Source organism: Lissotriton vulgaris, chromosome 8, assembly GCF_964263255.1.
Source record: "Lissotriton vulgaris chromosome 8, aLisVul1.2, whole genome shotgun sequence".
In the NCBI taxonomy this organism is placed as follows: Eukaryota; Metazoa; Chordata; class Amphibia; order Caudata; family Salamandridae; genus Lissotriton; species Lissotriton vulgaris.
In genome coordinates, this window is record NC_141696.1 from 104,089,386 (window position 1) to 104,110,080 (window position 20,695).

The 20,695-nt window shown below is 47.9% G+C and overlaps 1 protein-coding gene across 3 annotated transcripts in view; it reads left to right on the forward strand.

Moving 5' to 3' along the window:
- Positions 1-20,695, forward strand: part of LOC147693542 (GPI-linked NAD(P)(+)--arginine ADP-ribosyltransferase 1-like) — a 73,841-nt gene that overhangs the window by 47,366 nt on the left and 5,780 nt on the right. For all 3 annotated transcript variants that reach the window (XM_086933757.1, XM_086933756.1, XM_086933758.1), the window contains one exon: positions 12,442-12,480. In XM_086933757.1, the coding sequence (XP_086789883.1) occupies positions 12,442-12,480 (39 nt within the window). The remainder of the gene's footprint in view (positions 1-12,441; positions 12,481-20,695) is intronic.

Below are 20,695 nucleotides of genomic sequence, written 5' to 3' on the forward strand. Positions count from 1 at the left end.
GGCTGAAGAAGGCTGATAGCCAGAAACCGGTCCTTGGATGCTTGATTCCGGTCTAGGAAAGACATGGCTTGGTAGTTCGGGCTGGACTGTTCCCATGAGGCACAGGGTCAAGGCTGATTTGCATATAGCCATTGTCTGACCTAGGGTGGTGTGGAGTGCAAAAAAACGATGGATTTAGGCCCAGATCTTTGTACTGGGGTGAATGTAAGACATTGTTCTGCATTCTGTCCATCAACTGTGTTTTTTGCAATTTTCACCCCGAGTGGGCTGGGTATGCTCAGACGTGAGTCCCAGGCTCTCCACATCACTGGAGTCAAGCTATCCAGGCTGAAGAAGGCTGATAGCCAGAAACCGGTCCTTGGATGCTTGATTCCGGTCTAGGAAAGACATGGCTTAGTAGTTCGGGCTGGACTGTTCCCATGAGGCACAGGGTCAAGGCTGATTTGCATATAGCCATTGTCTGACCTAGGGTGGTGTGGAGTGCACAAAAACGATGGATTTAAATCCAGATCTTTGTACTGGGGTGAATGTAAGACATTGTTCTGAATTCTGTCCATCAACTATGTTTTTTGCAATTTTCACCCCGAGTGGGCTGGGTATGCTCAGACGTGAGTCCCAGGCTCTCCACATCACTGGAGTCAAGCTATCCAGGCTGAAGAAGGCTGATAGCCAGAAACCGGTCCTTGGATGCTTGATTGCGGTCTAGGAAAGACACGGCTTGGTAGTTCGGGCTGGACTGTTCCCATGAGGCACAGGGTCAAGGCTGATTTGCATATAGCCATTGTCTGACCTAGGGTGGTGTGGAGTGCAAAAAACGATGGATTTAGGCCCAGATCTTTGTACTGGGGTGAATGTAAGACATTGTTCTGCATTCTGTCCATCAACTGTGTTTTTTGCAATTTTCACCCCGAGTGGGCTGGGTATGCTCAGACGTGAGTCCCAGGCTCTCCACATCACTGGAGTCAAGCTATCCAGGCTGAAGAAGGCTGATAGCCAGAAACCAGTCCTTGGATGCTTGATTCCGGTCTAGGAAAGATATGGCTTGGTAGTTCGGGCTGGACTGTTCCCATGAGGCACAGGGTCAAGGCTGATTTGCATATAGCCATTGTCTGACCTAGGGTGGTGTGGAGTGCAAAAAAACGATGGATTTAGGCCCAGATCTTTGTACTGGGGTGAATGTAAGACATTGTTCTGCATTCTGTCCATCAACTGTGTTTTTTGCAATTTTCACCCCGAGTGGGCTGGGTATGCTCAGACGTGAGTCCCAGGCTCTCCACATCACTGGAGTCAAGCTATCCAGGCTGAAGAAGGCTGATAGCCAGAAACCAGTCCTTGGATGCTTGATTCCGGTCTAGGAAAGACATGGCTTGGTAGTTCGGGCTGGACTGTTACCATGAGGCACAGGGTCAAGGCTGATTTGCATATAGCCATTGTCTGACCTAGGGTGGTGTGGAGTGCAAAAAAACGATGGATTTAGGCCCAGATCTTTGTACTGGGGTGAATGTAAGACATTGTTCTGCATTCTGTCCATCAACTGTGTTTTTTGCAATTTTCACCCCGAGTGGGCTGGGTATGCTCAGACGTGAGTCCCAGGCTCTCCACATCACTGGAGTCAAGCTATCCAGGCTGAAGAAGGCTGATAGCCAGAAACCAGTCCTTGGATGCTTGATTCCGGTCTAGGAAAGATATGGCTTGGTAGTTCGGGCTGGACTGTTCCCTTGAGGCACAGGGTCAAGGCTGATTTGCATATAGCCAGTGTCTGACCTAGGGTGGTGTGGAGTGCAAAAAAACGATGGATTTAGGCCCAGATCTTTGTACTAGGGTGAATATATGACATTGTTCTGCATTCTGTCCATCAACTGTGTTTTTTGCAATTTTCACCCCGAGTGGGCTGGGTATGCTCAGACGTGAGTCCCATGCTCTCCACATCACTGGAGTCAAGCTATCCAGGCTGAAGAAGACTGATAGCCAGAAACCGGTCCTTGGATGCTTGATTCCGGTCTAGGAAAGACATGGCTTGGTAGTTCGGGCTGGACTGTTCCCATGAGGCACAGGGTCAAGGCTGATTTGCATATAGCCATTGTCTGACCTAGGGTGGTGTGGAGTGCAAAAAAACGATGGATTTAGGCCCAGATCTTTGTACTGGGGTGAATGTAAGACATTGTTCTGCATTCTGTCCATCAACTGTGTTTTTTGCAATTTTCACCCCGAGTGGGCTGGGTATGCTCAGACGTGAGTCCCAGGCTCTCCACATCACTGGAGTCAAGCTATCCAGGCTGAAGAAGGCTGATAGCCAGAAACCGGTCCTTGGATGCTTGATTCCGGTCTAGGAAAGACATGGCTTAGTAGTTCGGGCTGGACTGTTCCCATGAGGCACAGGGTCAAGGCTGATTTGCATATAGCCATTGTCTGACCTAGGGTGGTGTGGAGTGCACAAAAACGATGGATTTAAATCCAGATCTTTGTACTGGGGTGAATGTAAGACATTGTTCTGAATTCTGTCCATCAACTATGTTTTTTGCAATTTTCACCCCGAGTGGGCTGGGTATGCTCAGACGTGAGTCCCAGGCTCTCCACATCACTGGAGTCAAGCTATCCAGGCTGAAGAAGGCTGATAGCCAGAAACCGGTCCTTGGATGCTTGATTCCGGTCTAGGAAAGACACGGCTTGGTAGTTCGGGCTGGACTGTTCCCATGAGGCACAGGGTCAAGGCTGATTTGCATATAGCCATTGTCTGACCTAGGGTGGTGTGGAGTGCAAAAAACGATGGATTTAGGCCCAGATCTTTGTACTGGGGTGAATGTAAGACATTGTTCTGCATTCTGTCCATCAACTGTGTTTTTTGCAATTTTCACCCCGAGTGGGCTGGGTATGCTCAGACGTGAGTCCCAGGCTCTCCACATCACTGGAGTCAAGCTATCCAGGCTGAAGAAGGCTGATAGCCAGAAACCAGTCCTTGGATGCTTGATTCCGGTCTAGGAAAGATATGGCTTGGTAGTTCGGGCTGGACTGTTCCCATGAGGCACAGGGTCAAGGCTGATTTGCATATAGCCATTGTCTGACCTAGGGTGGTGTGGAGTGCAAAAAAACGATGGATTTAGGCCCAGATCTTTGTACTGGGGTGAATGTAAGACATTGTTCTGCATTCTGTCCATCAACTGTGTTTTTTGCAATTTTCACCCCGAGTGGGCTGGGTATGCTCAGACGTGAGTCCCAGGCTCTCCACATCACTGGAGTCAAGCTATCCAGGCTGAAGAAGGCTGATAGCCAGAAACCAGTCCTTGGATGCTTGATTCCGGTCTAGGAAAGACATGGCTTGGTAGTTCGGGCTGGACTGTTACCATGAGGCACAGGGTCAAGGCTGATTTGCATATAGCCATTGTCTGACCTAGGGTGGTGTGGAGTGCAAAAAAACGATGGATTTAGGCCCAGATCTTTGTACTGGGGTGAATGTAAGACATTGTTCTGCATTCTGTCCATCAACTGTGTTTTTTGCAATTTTCACCCCGAGTGGGCTGGGTATGCTCAGACGTGAGTCCCAGGCTCTCCACATCACTGGAGTCAAGCTATCCAGGCTGAAGAAGGCTGATAGCCAGAAACCGGTCCTTGGATGCTTGATTCCGGTCTAGGAAAGACATGGCTTAGTAGTTCGGGCTGGACTGTTCCCATGAGGCACAGGGTCAAGGCTGATTTGCATATAGCCATTGTCTGACCTAGGGTGGTGTGGAGTGCACAAAAACGATGGATTTAAATCCAGATCTTTGTACTGGGGTGAATGTAAGACATTGTTCTGAATTCTGTCCATCAACTATGTTTTTTGCAATTTTCACCCCGAGTGGGCTGGGTATGCTCAGACGTGAGTCCCAGGCTCTCCACATCACTGGAGTCAAGCTATCCAGGCTGAAGAAGGCTGATAGCCAGAAACCGGTCCTTGGATGCTTGATTCCGGTCTAGGAAAGACACGGCTTGGTAGTTCGGGCTGGACTGTTCCCATGAGGCACAGGGTCAAGGCTGATTTGCATATAGCCATTGTCTGACCTAGGGTGGTGTGGAGTGCAAAAAACGATGGATTTAGGCCCAGATCTTTGTACTGGGGTGAATGTAAGACATTGTTCTGCATTCTGTCCATCAACTGTGTTTTTTGCAATTTTCACCCCGAGTGGGCTGGGTATGCTCAGACGTGAGTCCCAGGCTCTCCACATCACTGGAGTCAAGCTATCCAGGCTGAAGAAGGCTGATAGCCAGAAACCAGTCCTTGGATGCTTGATTCCGGTCTAGGAAAGATATGGCTTGGTAGTTCGGGCTGGACTGTTCCCATGAGGCACAGGGTCAAGGCTGATTTGCATATAGCCATTGTCTGACCTAGGGTGGTGTGGAGTGCAAAAAAACGATGGATTTAGGCCCAGATCTTTGTACTGGGGTGAATGTAAGACATTGTTCTGCATTCTGTCCATCAACTGTGTTTTTTGCAATTTTCACCCCGAGTGGGCTGGGTATGCTCAGACGTGAGTCCCAGGCTCTCCACATCACTGGAGTCAAGCTATCCAGGCTGAAGAAGGCTGATAGCCAGAAACCAGTCCTTGGATGCTTGATTCCGGTCTAGGAAAGACATGGCTTGGTAGTTCGGGCTGGACTGTTACCATGAGGCACAGGGTCAAGGCTGATTTGCATATAGCCATTGTCTGACCTAGGGTGGTGTGGAGTGCAAAAAAACGATGGATTTAGGCCCAGATCTTTGTACTGGGGTGAATGTAAGACATTGTTCTGCATTCTGTCCATCAACTGTGTTTTTTGCAATTTTCACCCCGAGTGGGCTGGGTATGCTCAGACGTGAGTCCCAGGCTCTCCACATCACTGGAGTCAAGCTATCCAGGCTGAAGAAGGCTGATAGCCAGAAACCAGTCCTTGGATGCTTGATTCCGGTCTAGGAAAGATATGGCTTGGTAGTTCGGGCTGGACTGTTCCCTTGAGGCACAGGGTCAAGGCTGATTTGCATATAGCCAGTGTCTGACCTAGGGTGGTGTGGAGTGCAAAAAAACGATGGATTTAGGCCCAGATCTTTGTACTAGGGTGAATATATGACATTGTTCTGCATTCTGTCCATCAACTGTGTTTTTTGCAATTTTCACCCCGAGTGGGCTGGGTATGCTCAGACGTGAGTCCCATGCTCTCCACATCACTGGAGTCAAGCTATCCAGGCTGAAGAAGACTGATAGCCAGAAACCGGTCCTTGGATGCTTGATTCCGGTCTAGGAAAGACATGGCTTGGTAGTTCGGGCTGGACTGTTCCCATGAGGCACAGGGTCAAGGCTGATTTGCATATAGCCATTGCCTGACCTAGGGTGGTGTGGAGTGCAAAACAAACGATGGATTTAGGCCCAGATCTTTGTACTGGGGTGAATGTAAGACATTGTTCTGCATTCCGTCCATCAACTGTGTTTTTTGCAATTTTCACCCCGAGTGGGCTGGGTATGCTCAGACTTGAGTCCCAGGTTCTCCACATCACTGGAGTCAAGCTATCCATGCTGAAGAAGGCTGATAGCCAGAAACCGGTCCTTGGATGCTTGATTCCGGTCTAGGAAAGACATGGCTTGGTAGTTCGGGCTGGACTGTTCCCATGAGGCACAGGGTCAAGGCTGATTTGCATACAGCCATTGTCTGACCTAGGGTGGTGTGGAGTGCAAAAAAACGATGGATTTAGGCCCAGATCTTTGTACTGGGGTGAATGTAAGACATTGTTCTGCATTCTGTCCATCAACTGTGTTTTTTGCAATTTTCACCCCGAGTGGGCCGGGTATGCTCAGACGTGAGTCCCAGGCTCTCCACATCACTGGAGTCAAGCTATCCAGGCTGAAGAAGGCTGATAGCCAGAAACCGGTCCTTGGATGCTTGATTCCGGTCTAGGAAAGACATGGCTTGGTAGTTCGTGCTGGACTGTCCCCATGAGGCACAGGGTCAAGGCTGATTTGCATATAGCCATTGTCTGACCTAGGGTGGTGTGGAGTGCAAAAAAAACAATGGATTTAGGCCCAGATCTTTGTACTGGGGTGAATGTAAGACATTGTTCTGCATTCTGTCCATCAACTGTGTTTTTTGCAATTTTCACCCCGAGTGGGCTGGGTATGCTCAGACGTGAGTCCCAGGCTCTCCACATCACTGGAGTCAAGCTATCCAGGCTGAAGAAGGCTGATAGCCAGAAACCGGTCCTTGGATGCTTGATTCCGGTCTAGGAAAGACATGGCTTGGTAGTTCGGGCTGGACTGTTTCCATGAAGCACAGGGTCAAGGCTGATTTGCATATAGCCATTTTCTGACCTAGGGTGGTGTGGAGTGCAAAAAAACGATGGATTTAGGCCCAGATCTTTGTACTGGGGTGAATGTAAGACATTGTTCTGCATTCTGTCCATCAACTGTGTTTTTTGCAATTTTCACCCCGAGTGGGCTGGGTATGCTCAGACGAGAGTCCCAGGCTCTCCACATCACTGGAGTCAAGCTATCCAGGCTGAAGAAGGCTGATAGCCAGAAACCGGTCCTTGGATGCTTGATTCCGGTCTAGGAAAGACATGGCTTGGTAGTTCGGGCTGGACTGTTCCCATGAGGCACCGGGTCAAGGCTGATTTGCATATAGCCATTGTCTGACCTAGGGTGGTGTGGAGTGCAAAAAAACGATGGATTTAGGCCCAGATCTTTGTACTGGGGTGAATGTAAGACATTGTTCTGCATTCTGTCCATCAACTGTGTTTTTTGCAATTTTCACCCCGAGTGGGCTGGGTATGCTCAGACGTGAGTCCCAGGCTCTCCACATCACTGGAGTCAAGCTATCCAGGCTGAAGAAGGCTGATAGCCAGAAACCGGTCCTTGGATGCTTGATTCCGGTCTAGGAAAGACATGGCTTGGTAGTTCGGGCTGGACTTTTCCCATGAGGCACAGGGTCAAGGCTGATTTGCATATAGCTATTGTCTGACCTAGGGTGGTGTGGAGTGCAAAAAAACGATGGATTTAGGCCCAGATCTTTGTACTGGGGTGAATGTAAGACATTGTTCTGCATTCTGTCCATCAACTGTGTTTTTTGCAATTTTCACCCCGAGTGGGCTGGGTATGCTCAGACGTGAGTCCCAGGCTCTCCACATCACTGGAGTCAAGCTATCCAGGCTGAAGAAGGCTGATAGCCAAAAACCGGTCCTTGGATGCTTGATTCCGGTCTAGGAAAGACATGGCTTAGTAGTTCGGGCTGGACTGTTCCCATGAGGCACAGGGTCAAGGCTGATTTGCATATAGCCATTGTCTGACCTAGGGTGGTGTGGAGTGCACAAAAACGATGGATTTAAATCCAGATCTTTGTACTGGGGTGAATGTAAGACATTGTTCTGAATTCTGTCCATCAACTGTGTTTTTTGCAATTTTCACCCCGAGTGGGCTGGGTATGCTCAGACGTGAGTCCCAGGCTCTCCACATCACTGGAGTCAAGCTATCCAGGCTGAAGAAGGCTGATAGCCAGAAACCGGTCCTTGGATGCTTGATTCCGGTCTAGGAAAGACACGGCTTGGTAGTTCGGGCTGGACTGTTCCCATGAGGCACAGGGTCAAGGCTGATTTGCATATAGCCATTGTCTGACCTAGGGTGGTGTGGAGTGCAAAAAACGATGGATTTAGGCCCAGATCTTTGTACTGGGGTGAATGTAAGACATTATTCTGCATTCTGTCCATCAACTGTGTTTTTTGCAATTTTCACCCCGAGTCGGCTGGGTATGCTCAGACGTGAGTCCCAGGCTCTCCACATCACTGGAGTCAAGCTATCCAGGCTGAAGAAGGCTGATAGCCAGAAACCGGTCCTTGGATGCTTGATTCCGGTCTAGGAAAGATATGGCTTGGTAGTTCGGGCTGGACTGTTCCCATGAGGCACAGGGTCAAGGCTGATTTGCATATAGCCATTGTCTGACCTAGGGTGGTGTGGAGTGCAAAAAAACGATGGATTTAGGCCCAGATCTTTGTACTGGGGTGAATGTAAGACATTGTTCTGCATTCTGTCCATCAACTGTGTTTTTTGCAATTTTCACCCCGAGTGGGCTGGGTATGCTCAGACGTGAGTCCCAGGCTCTCCACATCACTGGAGTCAAGCTATCCAGGCTGAAGAAGGCTGATAGCCAGAAACCAGTCCTTGGATGCTTGATTCCGGTCTAGGAAAGACATGGCTTGGTAGTTCGGGCTGGACTGTTCCCATGAGGCACCGGGTCAAGGCTGATTTGCATATAGCCATTGTCTGACCTAGGGTGGTGTGGAGTGCAAAAAAACGATGGATTTAGGCCCAGATCTTTGTACTGGGGTGAATGTAAGACATTGTTCTGCATTCTGTCCATCAACTGTGTTTTTTGCAATTTTCACCCCGAGTGGGCTGGGTATGCTCAGACGTGAGTCCCAGGCTCTCCACATCACTGGAGTCAAGCTATCCAGGCTGAAGAAGGCTGATAGCCAGAAACCGGTCCTTGGATGCTTGATTCCGGTCTAGGAAAGACATGGCTTGGTAGTTCGGGCTGGACTGTTCCCATGAGGCACAGGGTCAAGGCTGATTTGCATATAGCCATTGTCTGACCTAGGGTGGTGTGGAGTGCAAAAAAACGATGGATTTAGGCCCAGATCTTTGTACTGGGGTGAATGTAAGACATTGTTCTGCATTCTGTCCATCAACTGTGTTTTTTGCAATTTTCACCCCGAGTGGGCTGGGTATGCTCAGTTGTGAGTCCCAGGCTCTCCACATCACTGGAGTCAAGCTATCCAGGCTGAAGAAGGCTGATAGCCAGAAACCGGTCCTTGGATGCTTGATTCCGGTCTAGGAAAGACATGGCTTAGTAGTTCGGGCTGGACTGTTCCCATGAGGCACAGGGTCAAGGCTGATTTGCATATAGCCATTGTCTGACCTAGGGTGGTGTGGAGTGCACAAAAACGATGGATTTAAATCCAGATCTTTGTACTGGGGTGAATGTAAGACATTGTTCTGAATTCTGTCCATCAACTGTGTTTTTTGCAATTTTCACCCCGAGTGGGCTGGGTATGCTCAGACGTGAGTCCCAGGCTCTCCACATCACTGGAGTCAAGCTATCCAGGCTGAAGAAGGCTGATAGCCAGAAACCGGTCCTTGGATGCTTGATTCCGGTCTAGGAAAGACACGGCTTGGTAGTTCGGGCTGGACTGTTCCCATGAGGCACAGGGTCAAGGCTGATTTGCATATAGCCATTGTCTGACCTAGGGGGGTGTGGAGTGCAAAAAACGATGGATTTAGGCCCAGATCTTTGTACTGGGGTGAATGTAAGACATTGTTCTGCATTCTGTCCATCAACTGTGTTTTTTGCAATTTTCACCCCGAGTGGGCTGGGTATGCTCAGACGTGAGTCCCAGGCTCTCCACATCACTGGAGTCAAGCTATCCAGGCTGAAGAAGGCTGACAGCCAGAAACCAGTCCTTGGATGCTTGATTCCGGTCTAGGAAAGATATGGCTTGGTAGTTCGGGCTGGACTGTTCCCATGAGGCACAGGGTCAAGGCTGATTTGCATATAGCCATTGTCTGACCTAGGGTGGTGTGGAGTGCAAAAAAACGATGGATTTAGGCCCAGATCTTTGTACTGGGGTGAATGTAAGACATTGTTCTGCATTCTGTCCATCAACTGTGTTTTTTGCAATTTTCACCCCGAGTGGGCTGGGTATGCTCAGACGTGAGTCCCAGGCTCTCCACATCACTGGAGTCAAGCTATCCAGGCTGAAGAAGGCTGATAGCCAGAAACCAGTCCTTGGATGCTTGATTCCGGTCTAGGAAAGACATGGCTTGGTAGTTCGGGCTGGACTGTTACCATGAGGCACAGGGTCAAGGCTGATTTGCATATAGCCATTGTCTGACCTAGGGTGGTGTGGAGTGCAAAAAAACGATGGATTTAGGCCCAGATCGTTGTACTGGGGTGAATGTAAGACATTGTTCTGCATTCTGTCCATCAACTGTGTTTTTTGCAATTTTCACCCCGAGTGGGCTGGGTATGCTCAGACGTGAGTCCCAGGCTCTCCACATCACTGGAGTCAAGCTATCCAGGCTGAAGAAGGCTGATAGCCAGAAACCAGTCCTTGGATGCTTGATTCCGGTCTAGGAAAGATATGGCTTGGTAGTTCGGGCTGGACTGTTCCCTTGAGGCACAGGGTCAAGGCTGATTTGCATATAGCCAGTGTCTGACCTAGGGTGGTGTGGAGTGCAAAATAACGATGGATTTAGGCCCAGATCTTTGTACTAGGGTGAATATATGACATTGTTCTGCATTCTGTCCATCAACTGTGTTTTTTGCAATTTACACCCCGAGTGGGCTGGGTATGCTCAGACGTGAGTCCCAGGCTCTCCACATCACTGGAGTCAAGCTATCCAGGCTGAAGAAGGCTGATAGCCAGAAACCGGTCCTTGGATGCTTGATTCCGGTCTAGGAAAGACATGGCTTGGTAGTTCGGGCTGGACTGTTCCCATGAGGCACAGGGTCAAGGCTGATTTGCATATAGCCATTGTCTGACCTAGGGTGGTGTGGAGTGCAAAAAAACGATGGATTTAGGCCCAGACCTTTGTACTGGGGTGAATGTAAGACATTGTTCTGCATTCTGTCCATCAACTGTGTTTTTTGCATCTATAATATGGCACAGGAGCAGAGGCAAAGGGATTCCCTCATTTGCATGGGGCCCTATCCCCATGCAAATTAGGGAATGCCCTCTGGTGATAGCGCTGGCGCTATATGTGCACCAGCGCTATCTGTATTACAGAAGGGGACCGCACAAGTGTCTGCGGCCCCTTCTGTAATACCAGGGGGCATGCAAAGCAGGCGCCAACACCCGTTGCCCCCAGGGCACTTCCAGAATATGGCCAGAGGTATTCTGCAACATACCTCACTCTTCTTAAATCCAGAATGCTTTAACTCAATTTTCTAGAATTTCATCAAGAAGCAGAGGGTCTGGGTGTGCTGAAAGCCTAGCCTGGGCTGAGGAGCCTTGGCGGGCACTACTGTGAATGTCCATAGGAATCATGGTTACAGTTTCTAGACTCCATCAGGCTAATCAAGTCTCCATGTTTATAATTTGGCACTCTCGTAGGGCTCACCATCAGTGGTTGTCTTGTGTTGTATTCTTACTCTCTGCTATGATCATGACCTGGCAGCCTTCTGATTGCACCTCTCAAGTAGGAACAAGCAGGTATGACCATAAAAGAATGAAGACCAAAGAATAGGACCGCTTCCATAACGATATGAAGAAAATTCTAGCTGACTTGTTGTAACCAGACACGCTCTCACTGGTTTTCCGTTTGTGTGACAAACACTATTCCCGGTCATACATGACTCGATCATTTTGCCCACTCATTTGAGGATGATAGATGGTGGACAAACTGAGTTAGATTCCTACTCAATCATAAAATGCTGGCTTATCCCCATAATAATTGCATGCCTCGCTCAGAGTCGGTGTGGGTAAGACTTAGAGCCTCACCTCACTACGTGCTGTGAGAAGAGGAAGGCAGCCACTTCTTAAGGATGAATTGATCATTTTTAGTCAAAGTTTTAACAAATACGCGCATTGTGGTGTACGCTTTGTTAGGAGGTATACTCTCTAGATAATCCCTTTTAGAGAATTCTGTGGCTTAGGCGATAGAAGTGAAGGCTGTAAGAACCAAACTGGTTTAAATCCCCCAAACTGCATTTAGCAAAAGGACAGAAATACATCTTACTGTCTTGGTTCATGGATGCTCAGCTGAATCACCTCTTCAATACCCTAACATCTGTAAAGCACATGTCCACCTATTTGGGCTCAATACCAGATGTGTATTTGTACTACACTCAATGATACTCCTATTATCAACCTCAATGGGGGGAAAGGCTGGGTAGGCCCACAGAGATTGGAACTGATGACCATGAGACCCAACACAGACTCTTGGATGCCTCCGTCCACTGAGGCACTAGACTCAAGTTGCGTCTTTAATCAATGAGTGAGTGAGTTTAACTGACCTAGTGGTCTGTGAGCTATGAGGCCTAACACCACATAGAGCTTGCAATTCGGGTCTTTCTGGGGGGAAATATAGTTTTCTACCGCAGAAGAAGCCAGTGTGTCTTTGTCACCCAGAAGCAGTTGGGTTCTGTGACTGAGACATGAGCTGTATCCACCAATTAATTATTACGAATGATTATTTGGGACAAAGAATCAACCCTCAGTTTTTGCACTCAGGCAAGAAGGCAACTACAAACTTAAAATCGACAAAGAAAATAGACGGGGAAGTTGAGGACTCATTAAGGCTTTAACTGATTGACAAAAAAGTAGTGTTTCCACTGTTAAACATTTACTCTAATAGATGGTATAATGATCCACTCCACTCCACTCTAGCCACCATTTCCTTTCCTCTCTCATTGTTGTAACTGGCCATTGTATTTTTTATTTTTCAGCCAAAAAATGCACATCTTGGAAGTGTCTTTTCAACTCAGGTAAGAAAAGTATAATTTCTTGAACTTTCAATAGACCAAACTCACTCGGCAGCTTTTAAAACCAGTCCTAAGTAAATGTTTAATGCACTCAAAAATATCATCTTTCTAAACGATTTTACATAACATTTTATTGTCTTAACAAATAATTGTACTTTTAAAAAATGTAAGGAATGTGATTATCTCTTCAACTAGGTATGAATAATAATTTTCATAAACTTCGAAATATCTTTGTTAACCTTATAACTTCGTCATCCTTTGAAAAACTCAGAAGTGACTTGGTGACCTCTGAGCAAAAACTTTAAAATGATATTTATTTCATTTAATTGTTGTTGAAATGTTGTGTCTGATCTGCAAATGCTTTTGGAGGCACTGCAAGAACTAACACTGCTATGCCGAACTAAATTCAGGAGCATAAGAGAGTAGTGCAGTTCTTCCTAGGCCCTGCCTTATTGGTCCAGCCAAATTAGCACTGCTAGTTTACTTTCATTAAATATTTTGAAGAGGGCAGCCCTCAAAATGGTGGCGACATGGTTAATTTATCAATTTTCATTTACCGCCAAATTCCATGTGGGCTTGGAGATAAAATGTGTATGGGCACAGTTGAAATTCTCCATGCAATGGAGGAGTAGCTGTGGTGTAAATTCTAACTTCCAACTGATCCCTCTGTGCCAGGATCATTAAAAATGTTGACGTTATTTAAGAAAAGTGGAGGTGTTTGGATGGATTTTTCTTAAATACTTTAAGTTTCGCTTAAAACACCGTCCAACTTCTCTTGGGCATGACGCAGTGGCGTAGCAAGGGTGGGTGGCCCTAGTTTTGTGGACGGCAACTCCCCCCGCACTATTACCTGCGGCCGTTGCAGGCGGCAAACACAAGGACCGCCATGGGCGGCCAAAGGTCAAGTTACACCATTGGAATGGCGGTGTATGCATTCATCGCTGTATGTTCGACCCTTTTTGCGTATGTTTGAGTACATTTCTGCATTTGTGTAATTCCCATTTTCATCCCTCTAGTAGCACTTCAAATTTGAAGGTAAATATTTCCATATTTAACGCTGTAAAAACTGGAGTAAACTATCATGAAAATAGCCAACAACATAAAACTAGATGGGAGCACCAACAATGGCAATATTCAACAACAAGAAATTCAACATCTGCCCAGATAACAAAAGACATGTGCAATACTGTAAAAAGCAATAAAGAACTGATACCAAGAATGCAGAGACCAATGCCTGCTGGTCCTTGTAGTGCAGGGCTCTTCCCTTGTGAATATTAATGATAAAGGAGTTCTGTGAATCTTCGCGAATGGCCTCTGTCAGAACCCCTTTCAGAGAGCCACAGGGCAAGCAGGGGGTACTGGGCGCAACCATGGTGATCGAGGCCTTTCATTCCCGATGTCCTGGAGCCCAACCTACTATGGCTCCAGAGCAACTGGTGTGTTTAAACAACAAGAGAGAAAGGGTAAAGCAGAATACTCTCACACCCCTTAGGATAATCTTTCAAAAACAACTAAAGAGTATCTTGAACTATAATACAAATAAAACACAAAGGGAGGTGGGGTAAGACAACCTATCCTTACCACCACCACCCGTAAGTGCGCTACGCAAACATAGACTGTGTCAAATTAAAGGTTGTGGATTCCCAGTTAGGAAAAAGGAGCCCTCAGGCACCCACACATGGTAGGTAGCCATTTGTCTTCATCGGGTTCCAGTTTTTAGTACGTGTAATAATACAACACATAGGTGCAGTTAAAATGAGTGTAGACCACTCCCCCAACCAACACTTTTAATAGAGGGGTGATTCAAACTCAATTAAAAACAAAGTGAAAAGATCGGACACATAAGGGTTAAGTCAATTTGAACCCCTTGTCCTAAAAGAGAGCACTTGACTCTTAGTAGTAGCACAGATTGAGCCGTCCAAGGCCTCTTGAGGGGGAGGGGAGGTGAAGAAAGGATAACAACTCTCAGCAACAACTTCATTTCAGTTTGCCTGAGCCCTAAAAGTGTACAATAAAGTTATCACAATGTTGTATAACAAATACAAATAATGAATTAAAGGAAAATTAATTCATAAAATTCCAGAGAGATAAAATTCTTTACATAAAATAACCGAATTGGAGCAACATAGTAATGTATAGGTAGTAAATGTTCCAAAGAGACATAAGATTCTGAGTCCACAATAACATGAGCTTAAAACAGCATACATTAAAACAATTCATTATACGGGAGCGCTTGCTCATAGCATTTTATGATAGCCAAAGAGACTTTTATGTAGTTGGCTACCGCAGTGCAAATATCAGGGGCAGCAGTGAGTGCAAAAGGTTAAAACCATCCCTATATGTGCAAGGGCAGATTTTCCTTAGTAATGGAACTAAAATGTACTTCTCGCCGTTTTATATGAAGTGCAGAATAGAATAAAGTGCATAGTGCTTTGTTTCCTAACAACTCAAAGTACGTTCAATAGCAGCAATAAATGAATCTCCGGTCAAATACTATCTTTTACGACAAAAGTAGTGTGCATATACAAACACAAATTGAAATGCTTGACACAAACAATACACACAGCTCCCTAAAGTCTGGGCTCTAGTATTCAGCAGGCATGTCCCTGAGTCCCTCCTTCCCTGTCACTAGTGTTAGTGGTTATTCCCCATTCACTATAAGTGACATTCATGTTAGGCCCCACGAGCAGCTGGAGTCTCAGGAGAACCAATCTGACTCTTTTAGAAAAGTCAAATATTTTCCAGTGCTGAAGCGCTATCTGGCAAACAAGTTCCTCAGTGCCTTCTGGCCCTTCGATCAGTCTCACCTGCAGGAATTGTCTGACCAGAGTCTCTGACAGCTTCTCACTCACAGGTGCGAAGATTGCAGTGGCTTCTTTTGTGAGAAACACTTGCGGCTCTGCATGTGCAGTGACTGGGTGCCCTCAGTGCTCCTCCAAGTAACTTTCCTTTGATCCTTCCCATAGGTGAGGGGCGGTGGTGTTTCGACGGCTCCTGGTTCCAAATCTCAGTCAGGGCTCGGGACCACACTGGTCATTACGGCCACCTCTCCTCTCGACGAGAGCAACAGCTAGGCTATGATCAGGGTCACCTCATCTCCTCTGCACTCGGACAATGGGCTGAGTTCCTCCACACCACGGCCCCCTCTGGCATACTGGGCCCCCACTCTCCAGCTGCACACATGCCATGACGTTATCAGCACAGCTAACTTCTTGACGCCCACCCCAGCCCCTGGTAATAGGTTCACCACTTTACACACCACCCACGGGCAACAGTCTGATTGGCATGGTTAGCTCCACGAGAGCCTCATCTTGCTTACACACGGTTGATGCCCAATCAGCACGGTTAACGTCACAGCACATATACACCTCACATGGGCAACAGCCCAATTTCCATTGTTAACTTCGCGATGGTCCCCTGATGTATACAGGGTTGCTAACTTACACACCACCTATGGGCAACTGCTCATTAGGCACAGCACTTCTCTCCTCTCACCTCGCTACAGGGATCCACTCGCCAGGATCCCGCACTGGACCTTGTCCCCGCCAGCGATCTCCTCTTCCTCACTGGGCACACTGGTCTTGGTAACCAGGCAGATGGTGGTGCTCCAGAGGCAGGTGTTCTTGGATTTCCCTAGTTGATGTCCCCTGTCAGGCCTTGATCCCCAGTCCTGGTCAAAGGCAGAAGTCTTGAAGAGCTTCTCCTCCCCGGACAGCCTGACTGGCTGCTTGACAGTTGTCAATTTTGGGGGCCTTGTGTTCCCCCTCTTATAATCCATTTTCAAACACCAAATGTGATTTTGGGTCTGAGTCTTTGAAGTTTATGTTAGAGTCTGCTTCCTTTTGCAGTGCTCTCCCTTCTGTCTTTTCTCCGGAAGCAGTCTCTCACAACAGGAGCTAACCCACATCTGTTATCCTGACAACACAGGCCATGGGCTAGAGGGTCACACCTGGATGTCAGCCACAGTGCTATGTATATCAAAAGTTTAGCCCTGGTCACTAGTCCTGCTGTTTATCATTCTCATATGAGCCTGATGTGATGTACCGCCTGAGATGGGCCCAGGCCCTCTTCCTATGACCTCTTTGAATCAAGGAGCCCCCTTTGAAGTGTGCTGAATGAGCTGCCTCTTCCTCCTCCGCTAACAGGAATACAGCAATCCATGAACCTGTCTGGGGGGGATTCCTCTACCTCCTCATGCTCCTCAAGTGAGCCCTGGGTCTCTCAACATGGAGCCCAGAATGTTCCATGTATTGTGCCATGCAGAGGCACACATACACCCAGCACATGCATACAATACACACGCACTACACAGTGTCATCCTGCCATAACATTCTGACCAGAACATCAACTACCACAATATTGTGATGTATAAGTAGGTACTAATAGATGCACTATTCTGATATATCATCAAGGTATGTAAATGTGAAGTTAAGAACAGTACATCCATACTTGCCTACGTACTTGACAATATTGTGGTAGTTGGTACTCCTGTCACAGCATTATGGCAGGATGGTATTTTGTCACGGGACATTGTGATATGCAACCAATGTGGCTCTGTTTTCAGGATAGATCAATATAGGTTGAAAAGTAAGTGTTTTCAGGTCTTCTGCAGCATTCATATACGGATTTCTCAAAGTTAGACACCCTATATACATTGTTTTATCAATTGTCACAATCCTAGGTACTCAGCACTGTGCTTTAGTACACACAGTCATTTAAAATACATTAAACATCTCACAATTAATATTAAGGCACTTGGCTACTGCAGCTGTGAGCATCTGAGGAAGCAGATAGTGATGCTGTGGACTGCTGAAGGTTCTTCCCAATGTCCCTTTTCCCATTGTGCTGCATTGTACCTTTAAGGTACAGTGTTGTGATTTCGAAATGTGGATGCAGAGACAAAAGCCTGCTGACCCTTGCAGTGCAGCCCTCTTCCCCTGTGAATATGAGTGAGAAAGGAGTTCTGTGAATCTTTGTGAATGGGCTCTTTGTGCTGCTTCTCATTAGTACATTTCGCAGACACAATACAAACAGTTGGCTGGTCTGCATCGCAGATACTGATCAAACATGGCTCTACGATGCAACGCACTGCTCTGCAATGCAACCGCGCGGACCCTGCACAAACACTGCTCTGTGATGCAACCCAACCAACACTGCACAAACACTACTCTGTGATACAACCCAGCCAATACTGCACAAAGATTGCTCTGCTATGCAACACAGCCGATACTGCACAAACACTGCTCTGCGATGCAACACAGCGGACCCTGCACAAAAACTGCTCTGTGATGCAACCCAACCGATACTGCACAATGACTGCTCTGCCATGCAACCCAACTGATACTGCACAAAGACTGCTCTGCGATGCAACCCAGTCGATACTGCCCAAACACTGCTCTGCGATGCAACCCAACCGATTATTATTAAATGAAATGTGTAGAGCGCACTGACACCATGGGTTTCCTGCTGCTATAGGACAGAGTTGATACACAGACTGGGGTTTATGCAGGGGTAGCAGGGTGGGGGAAAGAGGAAGGTTTTGAGCAGCTTCCTAAAGTGAAGAAGGGAGCTGCTTGATTCGATGGTCAGGGGGAGAGAGTTCCAAAACTTCGGGCCAGGAGGGCAAACCTTCGTCCGCCGAATTTGTTGGTCTTGGTTTTGGGTACGACAAGCGACTGAAGATGGGCAAAGCGTAAATTGCGGTTTGGGCGATAGGGAATGATGAGGGAGGTAAGGAAGGCAGGACTGGTGCAGTGGAGAGCTTTGAACGTGAGGCAGCCCAGCTTGAAGGCCACCCTCTGTTCTATAGGCAACCAGTGCAGTTTATGCATCAAGGGTTTGGCCGATTGCCATCTTGGGGATTTAAAGATGATGCGAGCTGCCTGGTTCTGGATTACCTGAAGGCGGTGAAGAAGTGTTTTTGGAAGTCCGTGATAGATACCGTTGGAAAAATCCAAGCGGGAGAGCACAAGAGAAATAATTACTTGGATCAGAGCAGGTGGGGGAAGCAAGTGACTAACCTTCCGAATCTTTCTGAGTTGGAAGGAGCAAGATGAAATCACGGAGCCGACATGGGGTCGGAGGGAGAGTTCGGCGTCTATGGTCACGCCGAGGCTTTTTACAGAGATTGAGGGGGTCGGAGGAAGGCCCAGTTCAGTAGGCCAGAACTGGGTTCCCCAAAAAGAGGGGCTGGAGCCCGGGAGAAGGAGCTCGGTTTTCCCGGGGTTCAGCTTCAGTTGATTGGAGTTCATCCAGTCTTGGATATGAAGCATAACGGCGTGGAAGTTGTCTACCGCGTTGGGGGAGTTGAGTGGAAAGATGATCTGCAGATCATCGGCATAGTTATAAACTGTGATGTCCCAGTTGCGAAGTGAGTGGAGTAGGGGCCGGAGGTAAAGGTTAAATAGTAGAGGTGACAGGGAGGAGCCCTGGGGAACTCCGCATGATGTGTGGGTCTTGGGTGCTGTGTAGGGGCCCAGCCGGACGGCTTGAGTTCTACCAGACAAGAAGGACCGAATCCAGCTGAGGGTGGGGTCCTGGATGCCAGCCTGTTCGACACGGTGAAGCAAGATTTTATCGTCAACTGTGTCAAACGCGGCTGACAGATCCAGGAGAACGAGGGCCTGGGGGTCCCCGAGTCGGCATTTCTCCTCAGTGTGTCCAGAACAGCTAGGATGACAGCTTCGGTAGAAAAAGAGGGCCTGAAGCCGGCCTGATTAGGCTCCAGGTAGCAAGAGGTCTCAATGAAATTGGAGAGGCAACTAGTGGCGTGCGCTTCAAGTAGTTTGGAGAGATAAGGCAGAAGCGATATGGGGCGGTAGTTGGACAATTCCGCTGGGTCCGCGCCAGGTTTCTTAAGTAGCGGGACTAGGATGGCCTCTTTGAAAGATCTGGGGACAATACCTGTGCTGAGCGAACCGTTCAGAAGAGGTAAGATGCATTCAGGTAGGGAATGAACGCTTCGTAGGACTGAGGGTGGGCAGCCATCATTCGGGGAGCCAGATTTTATCCGGGATGCAAGCTGTGCTAAGGAAGCAGTGTTGATAGGGGGGAATTCGGTAAAGATGGAGGAGTTGTTGATGGGAGTGTCAGGAGTGGAGGTCTGAGGGGCGGTGGGGATCGATGCTTTGATTTTATTAATTTTTTCAATGAAAAAAAGATTGAGAGCGTCACAACTTTCTTGGGTGGGGGTTTGGTCTGGGAGGGTTCTGTCATCAGCTGTAAGTTCGTTCATAATTTAAAAAATGTCTTTAGATTTGTTGTCCGAGGAGGAGATTCGGTCAGAGAAGTGGGTTGATTTCGCTAATGCAATTGCGGTTTTGTAGTCTCTGCTGGCTGAGGTGTATTGCAATCTGTCTGATTCGGAGTAGTTGCGTCGCCATGTCCTTTCTAGCTGACGTACCTTCAGTTTGAGTTTTTTGAGATCATCCGAAAACCATCTGTGAGAGTTGTGGTGTCTGGTCGGAGGGAATTTAATTAAGGGGGCAAATTGGTCGCTGGCTGACTGCAGCCAGGTGCATATGATGCAAATTTGTCAATGTTGGTTCGCGAGTCGATGGCAGGCCGGGTGTCTGAGAGAGTCGCAAGAAATCCTTCGGAGTCGTAGGAACTCCATTTGCGAGATAGGCCGCCAGCCCTCAGGGGAGTGGGGGTTCTACCGGTGATCGTGAGGGTGGTATCTATTAGATGGTGGTCTGACCAGGAACAAGGTGAGACGGATGGGGGGAGAGAGTTAGGTTTTGGGTCCATATTTGGTCCAGAATGTGGCCCTTAATATGGGTAGGCGAGGTGATTTGTTGGGTCAGGTTGAGGCTGGTGAGAGCCTCGAAGAACTCCAAGGCATGGGGCCCAGCGTTGATATCATTAAACCAGAAATTGAGGTCGCCGAAGAGGGCAAATCTGGGGTTGGAGGTGAGGAGGTTGATCAGCTGATCAGTCAGGGTGGCCGCGAAGGAAGGCATCGGTTGTGGGGGACGGTAGAGGAAAAGGAGTGTTAAGGCCCCGCTGTCCGTTTTAAGGCTGAAGATGAGATTATCTACTCCCAGGAGGGAAATGGACGGAGTAGAGATGAAGTTCAGGCGTTTGAAGATTATGGCCACTACCCCACCCCCAGTGCGATTTCCTGGCCGATTGGCGCGGAGGATGTAATAGTCTGGGGGGAGGGCCGCCAGGATGTCGGGAAGAGAGTCTGCATTCAACCATGTTTCGGTGAGCAGGA